This window comes from Chamaea fasciata, unplaced genomic scaffold (assembly GCF_029207755.1).
Source record: "Chamaea fasciata isolate MVZ Bird 193981 ecotype frontalis unplaced genomic scaffold, bChaFas1.0.hap1 SCAF_14, whole genome shotgun sequence".
NCBI classification, from domain to species: domain Eukaryota; kingdom Metazoa; phylum Chordata; class Aves; order Passeriformes; family Sylviidae; genus Chamaea; species Chamaea fasciata.
Window position 1 is genome coordinate 1,217,594 of NW_027094099.1, and position 22,080 is coordinate 1,239,673.

The following is a 22,080-nucleotide window of genomic DNA, read 5'->3' on the forward strand; positions in this document are numbered from 1 at the left end:
TAAAATCATAAAACTTAAGAACTGTCTGAGTTGTTAGCCAGTGTTGCTTGGGTAGTTCTGCAAAACTCAAAAGAGCCACACTAATTTACACCATCCAGAGATGCGGCTCCAGATACACTTTTTAAAGTGTATTTCTAACACTTGATCCAAAATAACAGGAAGACTGTTTTGGATTCAATTGGCACACCAGTAATTTTCATCTCACTGCTTTTTCCACCCTGTTTTGGGGATGAGGGATTTAAAGTGGCAGGAAGACATAGGTTATTTGTTGAAGGTAGATTACTGTGTAATTTGGCTCACACAAAAAACACCCCTGGTAGTAAAAACTAGCGTATTTGTTAAAGCTAAATTCCCCAAATCTCTGTGTAATGAAACAGCAGTCTGTGGTTATGAGCTTTTGGACAAAGCTGATCCTAGACCTACGGCTTATAAGTCAAAGATCGACTTGGGTCTAACACCTTCCTCTATCACATTAAGTGCCAGGGGGATATTTTCGAGAGGAACTTTTCCTCTCATCCTAGCAGCACAACAGTTCCTGGTGACCTCCAGCTCAAGGATATTTTGTGGATACTTCACTCACATCTATTACAATGCAATAAACCTTGTTAGTCAGAGAACTATTTTTAAGACACCTGAATTATGAGAAAGAAAATTTAGCACCTATTTGACCATGCTGCACTGCTGTTCTTTCTTCTCTCTGGCTTTCTACAAGGAAAATGTGTTTCTGAGGACAGGAGATAACAGAACAATGACACAGGTCTTGCCTGTCAGGGAACACTTTAAAGGCACATCCGTGATGTGCAAAGAGATATCACATTAGTGATAACTCAAACCTGCCTACAAAGAAAAATACCACTTTGGGCCCTAGAAGCAATCCTTTTGCATCATTGCATTAAAGCAAAACCCTCCAAGCCCGCACTGAGCAATGCCAGATGCTGATTCTGAACCACAGCTGATTGCCAGATATGATCCTGGTCTGGTTCTTCCCTGGCAGCTCAGTACCACTGGACATGGAAGCTCCAAGACATCTATATTTCATTTCACATCTTTTCCAATAAGAAGTCCTTAATGCAATACAAAGGGTTAGACCCAGATATCTGCATTAAAAAGAAACCTTTTCAGGTTTCAGAAAAACATATTAGCTGCACCATCTTACCTTTCGTTTTTTTATCTCTTACTTGTAAACAGTCATGCAGGAGTGGTAACAACACTTTGTTCCCGTAAAGCACCACCCTTGTGAGAATGTCAGCTATAAGGAATAACAGCCCAGGCCTCACACATCTGTGTCAGGCAATAAATGTTTTATCTCAGTTTCAACAAGGAGGAGTCAGTAGTTCAGTGATTTACTCAAGGTCACACAGGAAGCCTGACAGTGCTAGGAGTCTCAGCTGTCCTTCTCACTATCTTCCTACCGGATAAGCGTTGAGAAATGCAGAGATACAGCACTCAGAAAGAGATACAGCACTCAGAAAGAACCACCTATATAAAATCCATGAAACAACAGTATCTGGTGAGATAGCTGCCAGCTAGGCGCTCATATATTAGCAGTAAATCTAATAAATCTTATTTCTTTAAATGAGTTAGTTGAAGAACTTATAAGGCAAACCCTGATGGCTAGGCAGAGCTTTTGAAAGGCTGGTAATGAGCACTGGTGAAAACCTAAGACCTTGTATGGGAACGGAAAGGTCTATTACCCTAGAACTTACATTTAAAATTACATGGCTCTGAAAATGGAGAACTTTTCCATTTTTTAGGAAAACTTTCCTGACTAGGAGTAATAATTTAATTTCCTCTGCATGCAGGAGAATCAAAAGAGTTTCCAAAAAACCTGCTGACACACTTTGAAATAATACAGCTTTTCCTTCAAAACGTCATTAAGCTATGACCATAGCTTAATCAAAACTAAGATGTGTTGATCTCTCTTTCAGTCATTTTGGAGCTGCAATAAAAACATAAGCAATGAACAGCAGATACCAATGCCACAGAAGGGTCTGGACAGAAGGAAGAGCCTGTACCTTTCGAATCTTACTTCTCACCCATCTGCCAGCAGTAGGCCCTATCACTACTGGACGCGGTGCAGAGTATAGCCATTGTCACATTTTGCCACCGGTTCCTTGGGGTACCGTTTCTCCAGCCCCTCTTACCTTGACTGCGTAATTGTTGAGGGGATCTTTAGCGTAGGAGGCGGGGTAGTACACGGCGTCGCCGGCCTCGCAGCACGGCTTGTCGCTGGTGAGCCGGAAATCCGACCAGCTGTCCACCCCGAAGCGCAGCTGGTCCTTCTGCCCGGCCATGAACAGGTCTTCACATTTCAGTGCCAGCTTCTTCAGCGAGTCAGCGTGCAGGCTCCGGATCTTCCCCACCACCTCCTCTCTGTTTTCGATGCCTCGATAAAGTGCTTGTCTCTGCGGCTTCTGCACGCCTCGGCCCTGCTTGGCCTGGGAGAGGCGCCTCCCTGTCAGGGACTCCATGCTGTTGGAACACCGGTCCTTAATACTGATAGTGGTTAGGCTGGAAACACTGTTAGTTGCTGAGGTGGTCACCCTCAGTTTCTCTGTCGGCCTGTCCAAGGAATCCCCCGACTCGTTGTCCAGGACCTTGAGCTCCAGGCTGACTGAGGAGCAGGCGCTGCTTGCTTCCCAGTTGGTGTCAATGTCATAGGTGGGATTTGCCATGATGCACAGGTTGTTCTCCAGAGCCTGCTTCTGGAGATCTCGGGGAGTTGGCTCTGTGTTAGCTCTCAAAATTGTTTTCTTTGGCAGTGGAGGTGGTGTTGGCTGCAAGCTGTTCACTGTTTCCTGGTCTGCCAGTCCTCCAAAGGCAATGGCATCATCCAAAGCTCCCTTGGGTTGCCTCGGCTGTTTTGGAGGGATCATGGCTGCTCTGGACTGCCCTGTGGAATAACATAATAGGAAGAGAAGATTAAAGTACTTCATATGTGCTGCTCCTGTCTGCACTCTGCAAAGAAGTTTAAGGCAAAAGGACCCCAAAACTAGGACCTGCCCCCCCCACATTTCAAAACCCCTAGATATATGTATGAAAAGATGACCTAATTAGAAAGCAAATTACCAAATCATCATCATATATATCTAATTACATCAAGCCAGTCTTGATTTGACCTTGGCATATATATTGAAATCAGCTTCAGTGGTAGCAGTGCTGCCATTTTACATCCAGCAGATCAACGACAAGAACTGCAAGCAAAAACCAAACCTCAATTTGACACTTTGGCGAAGTCCAGTTTCAGCAATTACACCCCGTGTCCTATAATTTCTTCTGCAGTCAGCTGACTGTAATGTTATTCCTTACTTTCTACTCAAATGTGCTAAAACTAAGGATGGATAAGGGCCCATAAAGCAATTGGGCAATGCACTAGACAGGCTGAAAATCCTATTTTGGAATGGAACCCAGAAACTGCCAGACACAAATAACACAGTTTAGATACTTTGGTTGTCACATCAGGCCGTCAGGATTGCCCCAGCAGATTCACACAGTGAAATGAAGGAAGTTAAACCAACTTTCACTCAAGTTGACAAGTGTGTTGCCATCAAGAGTAGGATCATATATTGACAGAAATAGTTTCTACCCTGCAATTAAAACTCTCATGCCCTCCCCCGACTGTAACTTCTTTAATGCATTTCCATTCCTTACTTGCCATGGGTACCTTTGTTGGCAATGTTACCTTCAGAGATAACCAGACCTGGCTTCACTCAAGAGATTCCAAACGACAAGTTATGTATGCACAAGCTTGGAATTTCTAGTTTCAGACATTTGTGTGAATCCAGGGAAGATAAACTTCCTGTCATGTATTTTGGATGGCTTTTATCAAGGGCAATTATGTTTCATAAGTGCCAGAGTCCTAGGAAATGCAGAAGAAATAAATGGCAATAATATAGTAGAGAATAAAAACTAATAAGCACACAGTACAAATGACCAACTCACTGCTCTGGGACAATTAAACTGTTGTTACTCATATTAAAATGAGATCTTTCCAATCAACTGCTATTTTCAGAGAAATTATTTCATCAGTTTACTGCTTCTCCTGGGAGGTTCACTTGACTATCATGGTAAGGTAGGAAGCCAACTCTGAGAGTTGAAAACAGCAGATCTGAAATGGATGCTCTGAATAATTGCAGCTGAGCATCTTTTCTAGTAAGGGAACAGACACTATAACTATTTGATTGTTCATAATGTGCTGAACTGTAAAATCATTTAGGCTGAAAAGACCTTTAAGATCAGAGTCCAACTGTTAACCTAACGCTGCCAAGCCCACCAAATCCTTGTTAAGAGAGGACTAAACTGGAATGCTGAACTAGGGACACTAGGGGGATCTAAGATTCAGGTCTGAATTACATCACTTCAATCCATAATTAATAATTAATGACTTTACAGTTTGCAAAAAGAAAGAAATATTATCTTCCTTTGCATGTTAAGACATGTTGTTACAGTTTTTATGAACACTACAGAACCCAAAATCCACATGGCCAGCATGTACCAAACTCTGCAGTGCTGGGTTAGAAATGCTGAAATACACCTCCTAATTTCAGAAGATCAGAGAGGATCATATTTTTATATGTACCCACAAACAAAACAGCCTTGCACTCTGCTTTCTTAACAATTGTTCTCTTTTCAGTCATTCCAAGGAGGCAACATCTCAAATGTAAGTTCTATCCCTATCTTTTGTTTAAGCTCCAGAAACCCTCAGAAGAGCCTTATGGATTTAATGATAAGCCTGGCTATTCCAATGTTTAAAAACCCAAGTTTTGAGCAGGAAATTCTATCAGTTTTGTACATACCTGATATTCAGGGAAGACTGCAAATCATTGTAAAGGTTTCTAAAAAAAATAAATGTAACTCTTGAGGGGTTTGAGGGACCCTATTGCTCCTTTGCATTGCGGCCAGTGTTTGCTGTGCTGCAGCATCGAATTCTGGTGCAAGCTGGGCACTACAGGAACTCTGTCATGAAGTTCCATTTGTAGAGGTGAAGCGTGGTATGATTCCAAATCAAAACCAGAATTGATGTCTGCATGCCAGACACACATCCAGATGCCTTTTGCCTAATCCTCAGAGAAGTTCATTTCTGCTTTGTATCCAATTCTCTTGCTCATGCAATACTCATGTCCTCTTCCCCAACTGCTCACTCTTACAAAATCTGTGACCTATGCACTTCTCCACAGCAACACTCTGTGCTAAAGATCACTTGCCTATATTCTCCTCTTGAGCCTCTTCCCCACTCTGCTGAGACAGCCTGACTGCTGGAGTTTGCCAGAGACACTACTCAGGAGGCAGTCTGCTAATGTCCCTTGCTTGTGGGACTGGCTAATCCAAGGATGCACAGGTGCTAGGAGGAGACAAGGAAACAGATTGGAGCAAGATGCACATCCTGAGCAGCAGCAGCCCTCTCCAGGAAAGGTAAGATCTGTAACAGTGTTACTGCTCGATTCTCTTCTTTTCTGTCTGCTTTAATGGCTCCCTCCTCCAAATGCCATTCACACAGAGGAGAGTGTTGAGACTGCAACCGGTGTTGCTTTTACATAGCTACTGGCACTGTGACATCCAAACAGAATTGGAGAAGGTTTTCATAACCAGAAGTTGTTTTTTCAGATGTCTGGAGGGGGTGGCAGGTTCCAGAGAACTGAATGTACCAGTCATTCTGTAGTTACTGTTTCAAGTACTCTCAGATGAGAAAAATGATTTCGTATAACATGCTATGTTACAGTGTAGTTTCTTCCCACAAGAACAAGTTTTCCATATTGAAATCTAACCATCTGTATTATCCAGTTGAAGAGTTCCATGTCTGCACCGTTTCTATGCTGAGTTCTAACACTACATTTCTTTCATAGCCATTGGGCCAATCTTTCCAGCTCAGCTTTCCCCAGGCGTGGCAGGAAACTACACAGCCCAATTTTCATAAATTCATTGCCTGGCAAGAAAATGGTTGTCTTAAATGTTGTCTCTATCAAAGGCACAAGAATGTCCTTTTGAACAGAAATAGTAGCAGAGCATCAATTCCTTTTTCTTGCCTATCCTTTCCTTCTCCCCTTGCATGCTTAAACTTATCATTTCCTTCCTCCAACACTACAAGTTCATCCTGAGCCACACACTTGGGAGGCAAAATGAAACGGAAGAACAGGGACAATATTAGGCTAGCACTTTGAGAGATCTTTGAAGTGGATTCCAGACTGCTCAATGACAGAAAAAAATGTAACTCTTTACAGACAGCAGATTTCTAGAGAGCTTCAAATAATTCAACAGTTCAATAAGACCTTCCATTATAGAATCTCAATACACTATTTAAATATTAATGCTTAAGTCTTCAGACACCGTGCAGAGTCCTGAAACCCTGAAAGATCTCTGAGAAAGGCATTTAATTTATCTGGGTAACTGATTTATCATCAGACTTTGCATTGCAGCCTAGTTATGTTAGCTGCTGAAACTATCATATCTGACATCGCTCCTTAATAAACACTTATCCTGACTGCTAAAAATAACCAAACCACAAAAAAACCCCACAAATGCATCAAGTACCTTCCAAGTGCTGCAAAAGCTACCAGCATGCTTCACAGCCCCAATTCCAATAAATGCTGTCCATGTATACCACTATTCTATAAAACTGTCCTGTACCCAGATTTGCATTAAATCCTGCATTGTTTACACATTTATTGTTAATTTGGTAGACAAAAATCTTACCGGAATGATGACATATGTTCGAGAAAGGAAAGCTAACATTTGTTAAGTGACGTTGGTGATGCACCTCCAGTGCCTGAGCAATAATTTGAGACTGGGCACGGGTCTCTTGTGAGATGCAGGTAAGAGAAGCCTCCCTTTGTTTGCTTGGCGACTTGTCAGGTCTTGCTGCCCACCCTCCATTACACCATGTTAGACATTACCTGTGCTAATTATGTATTAGACAAAATGCAAGAGACTGATGCTATAATCACTGTCTGTCACTGAACTGTCAGTTTTCATCACCAATGATCTCACCACCTTATTTACAGCCTGGCTAAAGCAGTGTTTTGTGCCCTGGTCTAACTGACTGACTGAGGCAATGCCCCATGGCAGATACTGTGATTGGGATTTTTTTTTCCCCAATTTCAGCAATCACAAAGTCTAGAAACTCAACCTCCTTTTTCCCCCCATTTCTTTAGGTGTAAAGAGAGAAACAGATGATAATGAAATAACCTATTCTTTTTTCAATGGCAGAAATACTATCCTGAGTATATTGAGAATACCTTAATCTACTTACAGCCAAGCAAATTCAATCAAGTCAATTTCCCCAACAAATTCAGACAAAGAGAGAACAATTTAAAGATTTGTAAAGGAAAGGCTTTGTCTTCCTTATCATCAGTTACAGGGCTTACCTGAATTAACTTCTGTAACAATAAAAGAACCCCTTACAAAAGAAACATCCAGGCCCTCCCTTCTTACACATTTGAACATTTGTTTCTTCATCCTGATTCAAGTGGCAGCCTCTGGATTTTGTTAAACAGTTGATACCAGAGGTCTCCCTCATCACAGTTCTGCTCACCACATGAGCACCCACACCATGATCAAGCCAGACTCTTATTTTGATAAGCTGAATGGATTTAGATTTCTGAATTAGTCCCTATGAAGTGCTTGCCACAATATCAGGCATTTGCAAAGCTTTTCTTTAGAGCCTGTGCAATTTTTAAAATGTTCTTCTGAAACTCTGGTCACCAGGGCCTGACTGTGACCATGGCAGTCAAGAACCTCTCTCCTCCTACTCAAGTTTCCTCCTATTTCTACAGCCAGGAACACACCTTATCCTATCATCACAGTGGGATCTCATAAAAGCCCCAACACTTTTATGTTATACCTGATTCCTGGAGGAGAATCCTCTGTTTTGTAAGGCTTGTCTCTTGGAAGGCCAAACCAAATATATTTGAGAGCAGTACCTGATATAAACTATTATCCAGATGAAAATTTACCAAGGCTCGCAGTTATTTCTGTTCATGACGTTTCACGTGACATGTCAGAACTGACATTTACCAGAGACATATTATCTGCTTTTTAATAAAAAACACAGAATATGTATCAGATTAGTTTAAAAAGTGAACATTGTGCATTATGCTGCAAATTGAGATGTTCACGTGATGTATTTTACAAACTGCAGCACGTAGTTGCAATTGCAGCTGAGGCAAGAGTCAAATGTGATGTAACTTCTCATATCATCCTTTCTTCCAGTTTCACATACCAGCATTTGTTAATTCTACGAACGATAAGATTTTGCTGCCTATGTGAAGCAAGATGTGAAAACAAGTAGGAATTAGTCTCTGTCCCTACCTAGAAATCTCTCTGTTGCCAACTGAGTTAGAAAGTGAGGCTGCTTGAATAAAGCAGAAAGCCTTTGAAGGGCAGCCAGGGAGCTCAGTGCCATTTAGGGAAGCACTGTTCCTACCAACAGGCAGCTCTCCCAGCCAGAGGCAGGCAAGCCCCAGAGCTGACTTAACTCTTTTCACACCAAAAGGTTACTTTGGAGACAGCAAAGCTCAAAGTGAACCAACAATGAGAAGATTTTGAATAAATTGCTAAGGGCTTGACTTTTTTATGGTTTTAAAAAGGAACATTCAAACTTAGGAACAGCACTAACGCAGGCCAGGACTGACGGAAGGGATCTCTTGGGACAGTCAGGAGCAGGTTGTCGAGATCATCTCCAGCTGGGCTGGGAATATCTCCACAGACAGAGATTCCATAACTTCTCTGGGCAAGCTGTTCCAGGGTTTGTTGGTATTTTGTTGCACGGGATAAGCATGGTACATGTAGTTCTGATGTAGCTAGACCTTAACTGCCCGGATTCTGCCTGCAATGTCCCTGTCTTTTAAATACAGCAAATACAGATCTATATCTCACTAAACTGAAAATTATTCATTAGAGCTGCGAGTAATTCACCATAAAACCTGAGATTTTAGTTTTCCTCCTTAGAGGAAGAGTTTCTTAGCATCACACTTGGACAGAATATTTTCCCTCCTTATGCGTTATAAACTTCTAATAAACATTTTAATAGCAGAGTGCGCTAATAAGCTTGCCACTAATTTACATTTAAGCAAAAAAATGCAACGCTTTCACTGAATGTCTAAGGAATGTATGCACCTGAGGGTTTAAAGTTTAGACCTTGATCCCTGAAACCTGCGTGGACATGCCAAACCCTGCACTCACGAGCCATCTCATCACAATCAGCTTACTCTTGGCCAAATGCTTAGTAAGTTGCTGTGTTTGCAGGATCGGGATGTTCAAAAAACATGTATTCGGATATCCTGGAATATAAATAAGTGAGAGGTTTTGTTGTTCCAGAAAACCTGGCTGTAGGTACTCCTGAATTCACAGTACTGCAAATCAAAATGCTTTAGAAAATTAGGCTGATAATACCGATACTGTGCATAGGGAGATGCTGCTTTATCTTGCTCCCTTATCTTCCAGAGAAGCCCTGCATCTGTGGATCTCTTTAACGAGTCAGGAATCCAATAATCTTTGAGTAGTACCTTCAGGACATTCATATCTCATTGGGAAGGAGCAAAAGTAAATTCTCTGACTAGGGTAAGAACAGTATCAGCCAATAGAAGACGGGTACAAATATTTTAGCAGTTATTGATGCTCTAAAATAGAAAGCCCTATCTTTTGCTGAAGTTTAGAAAAATATTAAATTACACTCATTCCTTCTTAAGAAATTAGGTAGCTTGCTCTATATTTTAAACCTCTTTGAGAAAAATTCCTCCAAAGAGATAAAACAATGTTTCTTTTCAAAATCATTTGAGACGTTGATCACTAAGGGCAATTAAAAGGCTGTTTTAAATTTCAGGAAAACAAACCTTTGAGTTTGTTCACTCTTTACTTGCTTGGTTTCGATCTCTGAATGAGACTCTATGTCTTTATTTTCTGTAAATCAATATTAAACAGGCATTAAAAGCTACCATTATGAAGACATATTGAGCTGTTTGGAAGACAAAGCTCTTCATACCCTAGAAAGGTGTGCAAAATCTGATCCAATTCCCGTGTTTTCCTGTGCGAGTCCACTCACCTAAATTGCTGTAGGTAGCACTGCAGGTACTCATATCAGGAGAATTTGGAGCAGCTTCTTTCTCCTCCTCCCCTGGTGGCCCGCGGGCGGACGAGACCGGGATGACCGAGGCGCTGCCCCCATTGTCCTGCTTCACAAACACGGCTCTGGGGACACGGGGGGACAACTCCTCCAGGGTCGGGTCATCGGGCACTTGACTGAAACAAACACAACAACGTCACCTGGAGAGCCCAGTTGGGCACTGGGGCCTGCTGGCAGAATGCCAGCTCAGCCACCAAGTATCCTCAGGAAGGGGAATGAACTGGCAAAGTTCTTTCGCCCTCCTTTTCTAAGAACAATTATCTACCGTTTTTATTTTCTGTAATGAGAAGAAACAACTTGTGACTGAAATAGTAACATGTTAGCTACTATTATCATGATGATAACTCTCTATCTATATAATAGTTCATGCCTTTGATATGAAAGGTAGAATAAAATATTTTACAGCTTGACTGCCATCAACATCTGTACTGATAAATCTGCAGGTGTGGTTCTGGGTAAAGTGTGTGGCACTCAGGACAGCAGCAGAGTTTAAGGTGCTTTTTACCACTGCAAACAACTGTGCCTCAAACAAATACAACAAGGTATAGCAAGGGGGATTAAGTCCCAATAAATGCATAAAAATTCAGTGATGCATTTTCATATACTGGTAGGATTTTGGGAACTGACACTCTGGGAAACAGACCTCATTTAGGCCGATAATCTCTTTCCCATATAAAATTCTCCACCATTAAAATCCACCTGCATTAGGCCAACTACAAAAGGCACTGAAGACATTCCTCTGTGCCTGCTCTTAGCTATGAAGTTTTAATTAAACTGTGATGACTTAAAGCACGGAACTCTGAAAATCGTGCATTCAGTTGGTTTCCATGGATATATTTATTGCAGTATAATTTAAAATTTATGCATTGTATGCATGAAAAAAATGTCGAGATTTAATAAAACCCCACAATCATACTGAAAATATAGCAGCAATTATCAATAATATGCCACAAAAACATGTCAGAGCAAAAGTATTTCCATACCTTTATGTTCTCTCACTTGCAGAAACAAATACTCATTACAGGCCAAATCTCAAGAGCATACGTGCTGTTTGCTAGTTCTCATTACTACAGCCTGATCAAATACGCAGCAGCAAGAATTTGAACTACTTGTGACTCCCATTAGGGACAGGAGTAACACGCTTCCATCAAAAAAAATGATCAGCACATCATGTATCCGTAGAGATACTTATCTTTTGTGATAAGGATTTCAAACTTCCACAAAGAGTTAACATAAATGATAGGTATATGTCTATGGCAAAGCCAAAATCCTGAAAATCCTGGGACACGCTCTTGTAGCAATCGCCGAGTACAAAGATTCAAACATGCCAATGCTCTGCATGACAAGACCCAGGACGGTGCAGTGTGCACATGCTGTTTCTGCTCAGACTCATGAATTTTAACTGCAGGCTGACACAAACCAAACTCATTAGAACTTGTTAGTAAAAGGGAAAAAAATGGCTTAAGTTCAAAAAGATGTAATCTTAAATCAGCGTAACATTTTTTGTTCAGTTTTAGTACCATGCATAGGAATGGTGTGAAGAACATTCCATGTGCCATAAATATATCCACATTAAAGAGTTAACCTCGGTAATTTCAGAGTAAAGCAGACATAAAATTAAAGCAGTAACAAGGCTCTCAGGATAATTTTAACTAAAGACTTGTAGTTGCTGTAAATAATATACATACCTGCATTCCTCAACAGGAATGTTTTCTTTAAGTAAGAAGAAATAGGTTCTAATAGCTTCACAGTTCTGTCATTGCCACAAACCAGGAATTATCACATCTCAAAGTAACTTTTTAGTATCACTTGGTGAGGTAAGAACATACTCATTCTCCAAACCAGACACATGCAAGCACATACGCTAAACCTAAGCTCAGAAGCGTTTTGCCAAAGTAAACCAACAGCTAGAAAGGAAGAAAGAAAAAAAAATACCAACTCACCCACTGTACTCACTCACACAATTCCCCATTAAAGGAAATTCTTTCAGGGCCTTCTTGAGTCTTTTAATCATGTCTTGAAACTCTGGCGAGCCATTGATTCCACAGTGTTCTGGTGTGCTACAAGTTGTGCAAGCTGTGAGCAAGAGGGCTGAACTCTGCACAGAGTGATACACCTACTGCACCTTAGTGTTTACCTTCGGGGGCTGGGCCCTGCCAAGGCCCCGGGAGCCAGGCAGATCCAGCCCTGCCTTCTTAACTCCTGCACTGCCTCTCTGCCTCCCTGCAGGACACGGGGCACGGCTGCTGCATCACTGCTCTGGAATGACGGCTATGGCCTTACTCATGCCTACTGCTCCAGGAAAAGCACCTTCAGCTCTCCAGAGGAGTTCTAGGAAGTAACACTAACCTATTGTTAAAAGAGTAAGAGAGTATCTCAAATCTGCATTCAGCGCCTCAAAAGAATACCTTTTAAACCACAGCAACTAGAGGTCAGGTCATGAAATGCGTGGGGAAATGCTGCCCAATATCTTAACTCTGAGGACAGAGAGATCGAGCTTATGTACACAGTGCAAATGTCAACCCCTTCAGTGGTGCTGGCAGGACACAGGAGGAATAAAAGGGGGAACCATCCTCACTCAGGGAGCTACCAGAACCAAATCCCCAGCTGTTTCATGAACTAAACAGTTAAAATGTTTTAACTGTTTTTAAGTTTTTTCGAGGAAAGAGGAGCAGCTGATAACCAGGCAGTTCTCTCAGATTAGAGCCATTAAAGCCTGATTTTGCATAATTTTCTATCTGCTTGTTGGTAGCAAGTCATACTTAAAGCTATCTCCTTATTTGGGATATTTATAGATATTTTGCCAGGATGGATTCTTTGATGCCTTGCATAAGAGCACATATTTAGCATCTACCATAGTGGGCGCAGCCTCCTCTGTCCAAGTCTTTTTCTCTTCCCTTTTTTATTTCAAAAACAAACTTCATAGAAATTAATTATCTTAGAGAACTCTGCTCCTCGGGCACAAGTGGCTGAAGCTAAACAACTATTCAGTTAGTGGAGGAAGCAGCCCTCTGCATGCAGAGAACGTGTCTGTTTTCCTCAGAAGCTGAGGTAATGTGAAGCAAAAAAACTTGCCATAAAAATGACTGTCCTTCAGACAACACCCCACTGAATTCAAATACTTGTTATTCACGTGTGCACAGGCACAAAACTGTTTTAAAAGTGTTATTTTTCTGCAGGGACAAAAGCCTGTAACTCTTTCCTTCAGGGTCTCCTCCTCCATGGTTTTTGGAGGATAGCCAGCAGATGATGTGGTCTACATCGCCTGGCTCTTTTGGGAACAGTAGGATCCAGAAAGCTGCCTGTGTAGCGTGTTAATTTTGGTGAGGACACTGGAATCACAGTTCTGGTGTGACCTGTGTTCTCCTCTATTCAGAGCATGCCTGCTCAATTAAGAGTGATTAATAAACGGCAATGGATATGAGGGAGATAAAGTGGAATGCTTATAAGAAGTGATTGTGAGAGTGTATTCCTGAATTAGGGTGAGATCCAGAGGTCAAGGTGAGGGAACACAGTTCTGTACAAGACAGCACATAAATCCCAGTGGCAGGAATTAGTGACAGAAACAGAGAAAAGCTGATGTGGCCTTGGAGCCAGCTCAGACTCTGATCTCCCCCCCAAGTAGACGTCAACACAGCAGCGATCAATGGCAGCTGTGCAGTTGGAGATGACAAGGAAGAGGACTTCGTTTTACACACACAAAAAACCAACTGTGTAATTTGTAGCTATATTAGTTTCAAAGAGAGCGCTTTGAGATGCCCTCAGGCCCTGCACTTCTAAGTTAATAAAGCCAATATAAAGCCTAAACTGACTGAATACTGCTTGAGGAAAAATGCAGAGGTTAATGGCTCCAGGGAGGTCAGAGGCCACCTTACCCAGGAACTCCTCCTCAGAACACAGACCACTTTATTCCTGCAAAACACTGAGCAGAGACAACCAGTGCCCAGGTTTCAGTCAGAGGGCACTATGGATACAGCAAACATTCCAGTGGCTCCTGCAGTTCAGTCCCTCCTCACCACCACAAATAGTCACTAAAGAGGAAAGTGAAACAAACTTCTCAAGTGACAGCCTGAAACAACTAAGCCATGAAGTTCATTCCTAATTCTGATTTTTGAGAAGCTGGCCTAGTCCTGAAGCTCGAGAATATTTTTTTTTATTTTTTTTTTTAGATCTTGTATAATGCGATGTTTGCACGGATAAAGGGAGTACACTTGATAATCCAGTAAAGACATCCCGCTAAGCTCTTTAGTGTCACTGAAACTTAATGGCAATGAGTTTCACAGATTAACTGAGCATTATAAAGAAGATATTTTTCTTTATCCATTTTAGGTTCTCCGTCTTTCCATTTCACAGACTGTATTAGAGGAGTTGAGAACAATAATACATGATTTACCACTTCTTTATCTAAATTTATAAAATAATAAATGGTAAAGTCCCTTCTACTTGGATCTTTAACGGTCCTTGGTGTTTACAAGTTTTCATATACAATGTTACCAAACTTACTGCTTAATGCACATGCAGAATTTCCAATTCTGTTAGAATTGGAAAACGTTCTAGAGAAAAATCTCACAAGTTTTTAATTGATGAAATGGTAGAAGATAGCTACTTAATACTTTTAAAAGCACTGATAAGCACTGCTGAGTAAGGTAGAAAAAGCTTGCCAATACCTAGATAAGAAAAGCCCCAGCATGGATTTGACAGGAAGAGCCGATCCACCTTAAATTTTCAGGGCGAATTTCTCCCATTTCGGTAGACTTGCTCAAGCAAAGAATTTCTTTTCACCTACAACATCCTTGAACTCTCATCAATTTACTTGGGCTGTACTAAAAGGTTCTGGGTTCATGTGAGAACCTCATCCTGAAAGTTACACCAGAAGCCCTCCAAACTGGGGGGGGGACTTTGTTTTAAACAGAGCCCTACTGTGATTGCACAGATTTTGTTATCTTCCCAAGCAGTTTCTGAAGCAGTTGTGGAATCTGCAGGACTGGATCAGTCACAATGCGAAAGTGGAATGTGGCAGTGGTGGTTATTCCTGCCTGTCTCTGGATGAAATCCTGATCTTAATGTATGACTACATTTTTGAAGAACAGCGATTCCCATTGTTCCTACTGAGCGACCTGTCACAACACTCCTATTCCTCTATACAGAGTTCAGATCTCTCAGTTACAAGTCCAAATCCTTTTGCAAAAATTAACACAATCTTAGGAATTAGACTGGTGATCACAAATTCAGCTGTGAAGAAATGCTTCCTTATCTGAACCCGAACAAAATAAATACACAGACCTCACTACCAGAAGGAAGTATTTCAGGAAAAAACAGAGTTTTATCTTCACTTCATTCAAGACTGGCCCAAAGATCTCATAAAGGAAAGTTATGGCTGACTTACAGCTGTGAAAGGAAACTCTTGAGTTTAACCTGTAACTGAAATGGAGATGGCTGTGCCCAGATCAGATTAGTTCAGCTCTGATGTGCTTTATGAAGACAGCCGAGGAAGCAGCAGGACTCTGTGCTGCACTTTCCTTTTAGGAAATGTCTCAATCGAACAAGTTGCTGCTGGGTATGAGCAGTAGGAAAACTCTGATCCATAAGATAACAAAGCCTTTGAAGGATCTTTTTATTCAACTTGTGATGAATGGATTGCATGCTGTGGTGTACCACCTTCATCAATTACAGTGACTCAGGCCAGAAATATCATGTTATCTTTTGGTCAGTTTGATGTTTTGCACCCGGGAACAACTGCTGCTTCATGAACTAAAGGTATTTCCATTCTAAGTAATGATAAAACTGACATGACTGCTGATTTTTAGCAAAAATTAATCTATCTACAAAATTTTGGTAAATTTAATATATTATTATTTGCTAGTTCCTTTTGAACCAGCATATGTGCATCCTGCCATCAAACAGAAACAAACGCACTGAGAAACCAAAACCAAGTTTCTTTGTATAACAGAGATAATTTTCAGCTTTCAGAAAAAGTGATTATTTTGCAAGTGCTGTTCAAAGGGAAAACTGACCTTTCTAGTGATAAGTTGAAATACCTTCAGCTGTTTTGTGGTTGTGTTGGCAATCTTTAGCAGCTTTTTAATCCATTGCAAAGTAAGGAAATGCTGTATCTTCATTTAATTTGCTTTTGAGACCCCCCCCAGTAATGGGACATTTTTAAAGCTTATCTTGTTTTCCAGGTCATCAGTTTGTTTTTTCAGAGAGCTTGCTGTTCTTGGCATTCTGAGTTAGGGAAGTGTCCTGTTCACTGATTGCTATCTTCAGGTCATCCATCCTCCTCTAAGCCTCTGCAGGCTTAACTGAACCTTCTAAACATCTTTTTCATGCACATATTTTAGCCTGAATTACAGCTAACCTTGTACTAATACCTGGAGGGTTAACACAAAACAAGCATAGCATATCTCGTGGGTTATGCCTTCTGCTCGTGCAAAAATGGCATTTAGAAATCCCGATTCTCACCCACCACGATACTTAAAAACAAAAGCCAAACTCCTTAAACAACAATAAAACCCTTCAAATTCGTGGCATTATAAGATTTCACTTGTTCTCATTAACAACATTAAAAAGTATTAAAAAACCCTAAATAACTCCAGGCACCCAGAATATAAGAACTGAAGCACTGCCCAGTGTTCCCACAACTCAGCACCTCAGTGTATTCTCTCTGAAATTTGTAAAAACCAGGGAACAATATTGTCAGAAAGAAGAAATTCCTATTCCAACATTTGGAAAATTCCAGTTTTCACTGGGGAAAATTCTTAGATATGGTTTTAACCAACATCGTTGCGACTTGAAGAAAACTAAAGAGTAACCATGCTTTTCGGAATAAGTGAATGAGAGATCAGTGACCCACCGCCTTCACAAGGAAGGGCAGAAGGAATCCCAGCCGCAGTGTGAGAACAGGACACATTCCAACAGCACCATCTCCAGGGCAGTGCAAGAACCCCTGACAGCCTGTTCCTGCCCTCCCAGCCGCCAGAGCAGCAGCTGCTCCTTCCTGCCCCATCCCAGCTGATGTGGCCGAGCAGCACTGCAAAGTTCCTTCTCACTTGGATCTCTCCCCTGGTCTGGTTCACCAGAGCACAGCAACTGTCCTGCCAGCACAAGAGTGGGGCACCAAGAGGTGGGAGCTGGGCAGTCTCCTGATGGCACTGTAACCAAAACCAACCTCACTTTCTCCAGCTTCCTCCAGAGACAGGAGAAAAGAACAGGTAAAGGAGGTTGAGAGCACACACTCCTGCAATCCTTTAACTTGCTCTCTAAAGGTAGCTACTTCTCACCAGTTCATTTAGGGTAAGTCTAGAGACTGCACTCCTTATTAAGGGTTATTCTAGCACTTTTCCTGTGTAGACAATGGAGAAAGAAAGCCAAGTTATTTTACTTTAGTGCCAGTCAGTTTATGGTAAGCTCTAACTATGCTCGCGGAAAGATTTCTATTAGGTCAAAACTGTTCTTGGCTAAAAAACACTGCAGTTTTCTTGTACAGAATATGGAGAAAGAAAACCAAAAAACACTGACATGATACATTTTCTGGGGCTCACACTTCACAAAATTTTTGATTTCCTCCCACTGGGTTTTGGTTATAATGAAATAAATAATTCAAGTTTGAAGCTACTTTGGAATTGGTTTGTGTAATTACATTGGAAGACAAATTCTAACACATCCACAGGTGTGGTCCAGCACTCAGCGAATTTTACTCTGCCCACATGACTGACTGCAACCCATGTGTCCAGCTCTTACTGGATCCAATACTGTCAGGGGACAAAGCACAGTAAAGGCCTTGCAAGACAGAGATAACACTATTTTGTAGGTACCCTAATTCTGTTATTACTCTTATTCTGTTATTATTTTTTACAAGGTTTATTTTGGGAGTGCTGCAATGATGTTGCAGTGTGGTTAATTAGCATCTGTTGAATGCTTGGGCATGTGAGGTAAAGTTAGCACAGCAACTTCTGTGACTCACAGATCTTTGCATTTCTATTGTACTTCTCAAGAGTTGCCTTCTGTTTCTGCTGAGAAATTCTGAAGTTTCTCATAATACAGAAATACTTTCTTAAAGCAGAAGTTCAAGAGAATGGATCTGATTGAATGGAACATGGCTATTGTGACATATTATATTAGTGAGCCTGCAAGACAAACTCTAAGTATCAGGTACTGCTTCTAGTAAACGTTTCACATCTTTTCTGGTATCTAACATAACAGAAAGATTTTAAAATATGCTCTAAGTTACCTAAAATAAATATACCTTGAAAAAAATTGCATTAATGTAGTAAAAATCCTTAGTGTCTCCCTTTTCAGCAGCATATGCAGAACAGTTCACAACCCAGTAAGAGACTAAAACAGCTGAGCGGTACCTGGGGATTTTCTTGGAAGCCTGAGGTGGTGAGGAATGGCTGGCTGCGTTCTGTTCCGAGCTCTCTGGAGGCTTTTCCTGCGTTTCTCCCTTGTCTTTGGCCAGTGCCTCTGCGATAGCAGACTCCACCCCACCCTTGTGTGGGAGCTCAGCCCTCGGCTCTGCCTGTGCCGGGTCACACCTGTACATGAAAACGATCGACGGCTTCTCGCTGGAGTCCGACTTGGCCTCGCTGAACCAGTGGTGCCGTTGCACTGGAGGAGGGGGGAGCATGTGGATAACAGTTCCATCCAGACCCACCAACTTCCCTTTCTCCCTGTCCTTCTCTCTCTCTTCCTCATCGTCAGCTTTCCTGCGGCGGAAGAAGCTCTTGAACGATATCCAGCGTTTGGGTTTCGCATCGGGACGCCGCCCCTCCGAGTGCAGGATGGACTCCGCCTCTGTCGACCTGGTGGGGCTGTTGGGTTTGGCCCAGTTGCTGAAATGCCTTTGCAGCAAGTTACTGGCATGGTAGGGAGAGGAGGTGGAGCGCGGAGGCGGGAATGGCGGTGCCTGCTCTGCCTGGGGACTCGTGGCACTCGGGGTGGCTCGTGCTGGCTTTGGAGACGGAGTGGCAGCTGGCTGTGAAAGTGGATCTTTCTGCATTTTAATGGCAGTGTTCTCCGTCTTGGAGGACTCCACTTCAGGCTGTGATGTAAACAGAGATTTGGGTCGTACCAGGGTGCTTTTAGTAGCATCTCCCTCAGGGGGTAAGGAATACAGTTCTTCTACGCTACAGGACTTGGGAGCAGACTGCGGCGTTTCTGGAGGAGACTGTGGAGGCTGGATAGAAGCCACAATCTGCGAGAGAACTGTGCTTGCGTTCTCTCTGCCACCGCTGCTGCCAACAGAACCATCCGGGGTTACGTCTGGTTTTGCTGCAGGCTCTTGCATTGCCTTTTGAACTCTGGATGGGGAGCTGTGGTCAGCACTGTGACTTCTCTGTGGGGATATCTGGCTTTTACTGAGGCAGCTGTTGAACTCTTGGACCTTTTGAGCCACAGAGCCCAGCCTGCACTCAGGGCTACTGGCCACCCCCTTTGCCTGGGGCGACTCAGTGGGCTTGCTGCCTATGGCTTCGGTCGCCTTGCTTTCAGTTTCTATTTCTTCATAGGTATGGCTTATCACACTCGTAGTTTTATCTTTGATGGACAGCTCCCCACTGGTCCCTAGAAAACTTTTATAGATTGCCAGGTTATCATACGCATTTGGATTGATGACAATAGGAACTTTAATAGCATTTTTGGAACTCTTGGCGTAAGTGGGCTCATCGTGAATGATGATAGGAAAAGGTGGCATGCCAGCATTGTTGTAACTGTTGAATTTTATCTCAGACAAATTAGGAGACTTAACCGGGATAGTTTTCGAAGAAATGTTTGTAGCTGTAGGTGAAGTAGGAGCTGACTTGTGGCTTGTCTTCCTGGGAGGAATGGAAGGTCCTGAGCTGTTTCCGATCAGTTCCACCTTAGGTATCTTCTGTCTTGGACTAGTGCTAGAAGTCCACACTTCTTGGTATCTGATTGCGCTGGACTTCTTCTGAGTAGCGCGTACATGTACAGGTGATGCTGCAGAGGATGCAGTAGGTGTGCCTGGGGTTACTGGTGAGCTTGGGTTAGATGATGCCTTTTTGGTTTCTGAGGTTTCAGTCTGATTCTCTTTACATTCACTGCTCATGGCAGCTGATACATCCACTACGGTGTATGGCTTGCACACTGGTTGTTCCATGTTCACCACCCTGTAAGGTTTAGCCTGCTCCTCCACAGGCACCAAATTAATAGTTACGGCTTGACCAGCAACATCTGAAGAACTTTTACTCTCCTGCGTATCAGTCTGCACAGCGATTTTGCCATCCTTCTCCTCCAGGCGAAGCGCAAGGACTGCCTTGTGAGTTTCCAGACTTTTCAGAGCATTTCTGGGTGCTTTTGGCACGTCCTTCACTTGCTGGTTGTCACAAAGACTTTCATACTCTCGTTCAATCACTTTGAGGTCCTGAGGAGTGCTAGGAGATAACCCTCCATTACAGAGCTTCTGGGAAGAACTGCTGGTTGTCCCAGAACGAGACTCTTCTGTCAAAGAAGAGTCAGGAGATGTAGAATCAGAAGATACCATGCTCTGCATGCTCTCTTGCCCATAAAGAATCACAGTCTCTTCCCCGTAACCATTTAAAATTTCATCGTAACTGTCGTCATAATCCACTGCACAGATCCGCTGGAGAGACTTGTTCCGAAGGGGCACAGTATTCCACTTTTTGTCAACACAGAACGGAACAGGAGACAGGGTGTTAGCTCTGAAATTAGCAAAGCGAGGTTGGCCCCTCATGCGGATTTCCATTGCTAACAACTCTTCATCACTTTCATCCCAGCTCTCGTGCTCTTCCTGCATGCTGCCAAAGAACGTGTCATCCTCACTCTCATCTCCACTAGAGAACTCTGGATAACAGAAACGTCCACCTTCATTACTTATGACTTCAGTGCTTCCACTCAGAATAACGTGCTTACTCTGTGAATCCTTCATTCCACCCACCATGCAGCTCGGAGGGATCTTCCTTTCTAAGGATCTTTTGTAACAATTATTTATCCTTCCCAAGAAGGTCTCTCTGGAGTTCGTTTCATTTCCAGTGAGCTGAGGTGTGGTATCCAAACCCGCAATCTCCTTCAAAACTTCTGTCAGTCCATTATTATTATTATTTGGTATCTTACCCACGCCCTCGCTGTTGCCATAAGGCCTGGGAACATGGCTGTAACCTTCGATCTCCTCCTCATTATTATTGTTCAGTGGTTTTTTGTTCAAGACCGCCTTGTTGCGGTTCCACCCCGCGGGCAGGGGTTTGTTCTCACACTGCTCCAGCGGGGTGAGCTCCCCGCACAGCCCCTGCCCGTCTGCCACCATCATGGTGGGCTTCACAGCGATCGTCGGCTTCTTGGCCACGGGCGGGCGGAAGCTGCCGGCGCTCCTCCCGCGCTGGCTGCTGCTTTGGTTTGCATTGGGTTTCAGGTTCCCGTGCGAGAGGGGCTTCTTTTCTGACACTGGGGGTAACTGGTGCAAGCTCTTGGGCTTGAAGCAGTTCTTACATTCACCGGGTTTCCAGACGTGCTCAGTGAACGTGTTGCAAGCAGACATTTTCCCAGAGCCCGGCTGCCGTGCTGCTCAGTGCATGGTAGGAGGCTCATCCATGTGCTTCCACTCTGTTCACGGAGTACGGACGCTTCCTTGGGCAGTGATCATGCTGGAAGGGCATGAAACAGAAAGAGGATGAGAATGGGGAAAAATCTGCTCGATCATGGTATTTTTCCATGCTAGGGGCAATGTGGAAGGAGCAAGTAGCCTTTTGCTGACGTCTTCATTTACAAAACTATAAAACTGAAATGCAAAACCAAATTGCAACTATCACTCTTCTCATACATAAAGAATTAAAACTTTGGCAGCTAAGCCCCGTGTTACTTAAAGCAGAGAGAGGGAAAAATGGCAATGACTGAGCACGGAGAGCAATTCTCTTGACTAGTTCAGGACCATTGACCTTTAATTTTGTCCAATAAAACAAATGCAGGAAGAGGATATAAACCCGAAGATT

At 42.7% G+C, this 22,080-nt stretch overlaps 1 protein-coding gene and 1 long non-coding RNA gene across 6 annotated transcripts in view; one reads left to right on the forward strand and one right to left on the reverse strand.

Annotated features, from left to right (window-relative positions):
• PEAK1 (pseudopodium enriched atypical kinase 1) overlaps positions 1-22,080 on the reverse strand; it is a 110,607-nt gene that overhangs the window by 14,080 nt on the left and 74,447 nt on the right. For 4 of the 5 annotated variants that reach the window (XM_066196278.1, XM_066196275.1, XM_066196276.1 and 1 more), the window contains 4 exons: positions 18,472-21,735; positions 12,061-12,177; positions 10,037-10,233; positions 2,145-2,893 (listed from right to left, as the gene is read on the reverse strand). In XM_066196278.1, the coding sequence (XP_066052375.1) occupies positions 2,145-2,893; positions 10,037-10,233; positions 12,061-12,177; positions 18,472-21,629 (4,221 nt within the window). In that variant the 5' untranslated portion in view covers positions 21,630-21,735. The remainder of the gene's footprint in view (positions 1-2,144; positions 2,894-10,036; positions 10,234-12,060; positions 12,178-18,471; positions 21,736-22,080) is intronic. The other variant, XM_066196280.1, reaches the window with a different exon arrangement.
• Positions 5,227-22,080, forward strand: part of LOC136296834 (uncharacterized) — a 53,783-nt gene continuing 36,929 nt past the window's right edge. Inside the window, exon 1 of the long non-coding RNA XR_010723013.1 lies at positions 5,227-5,412. This is a non-coding gene — a long non-coding RNA (uncharacterized lncRNA). The remainder of the gene's footprint in view (positions 5,413-22,080) is intronic.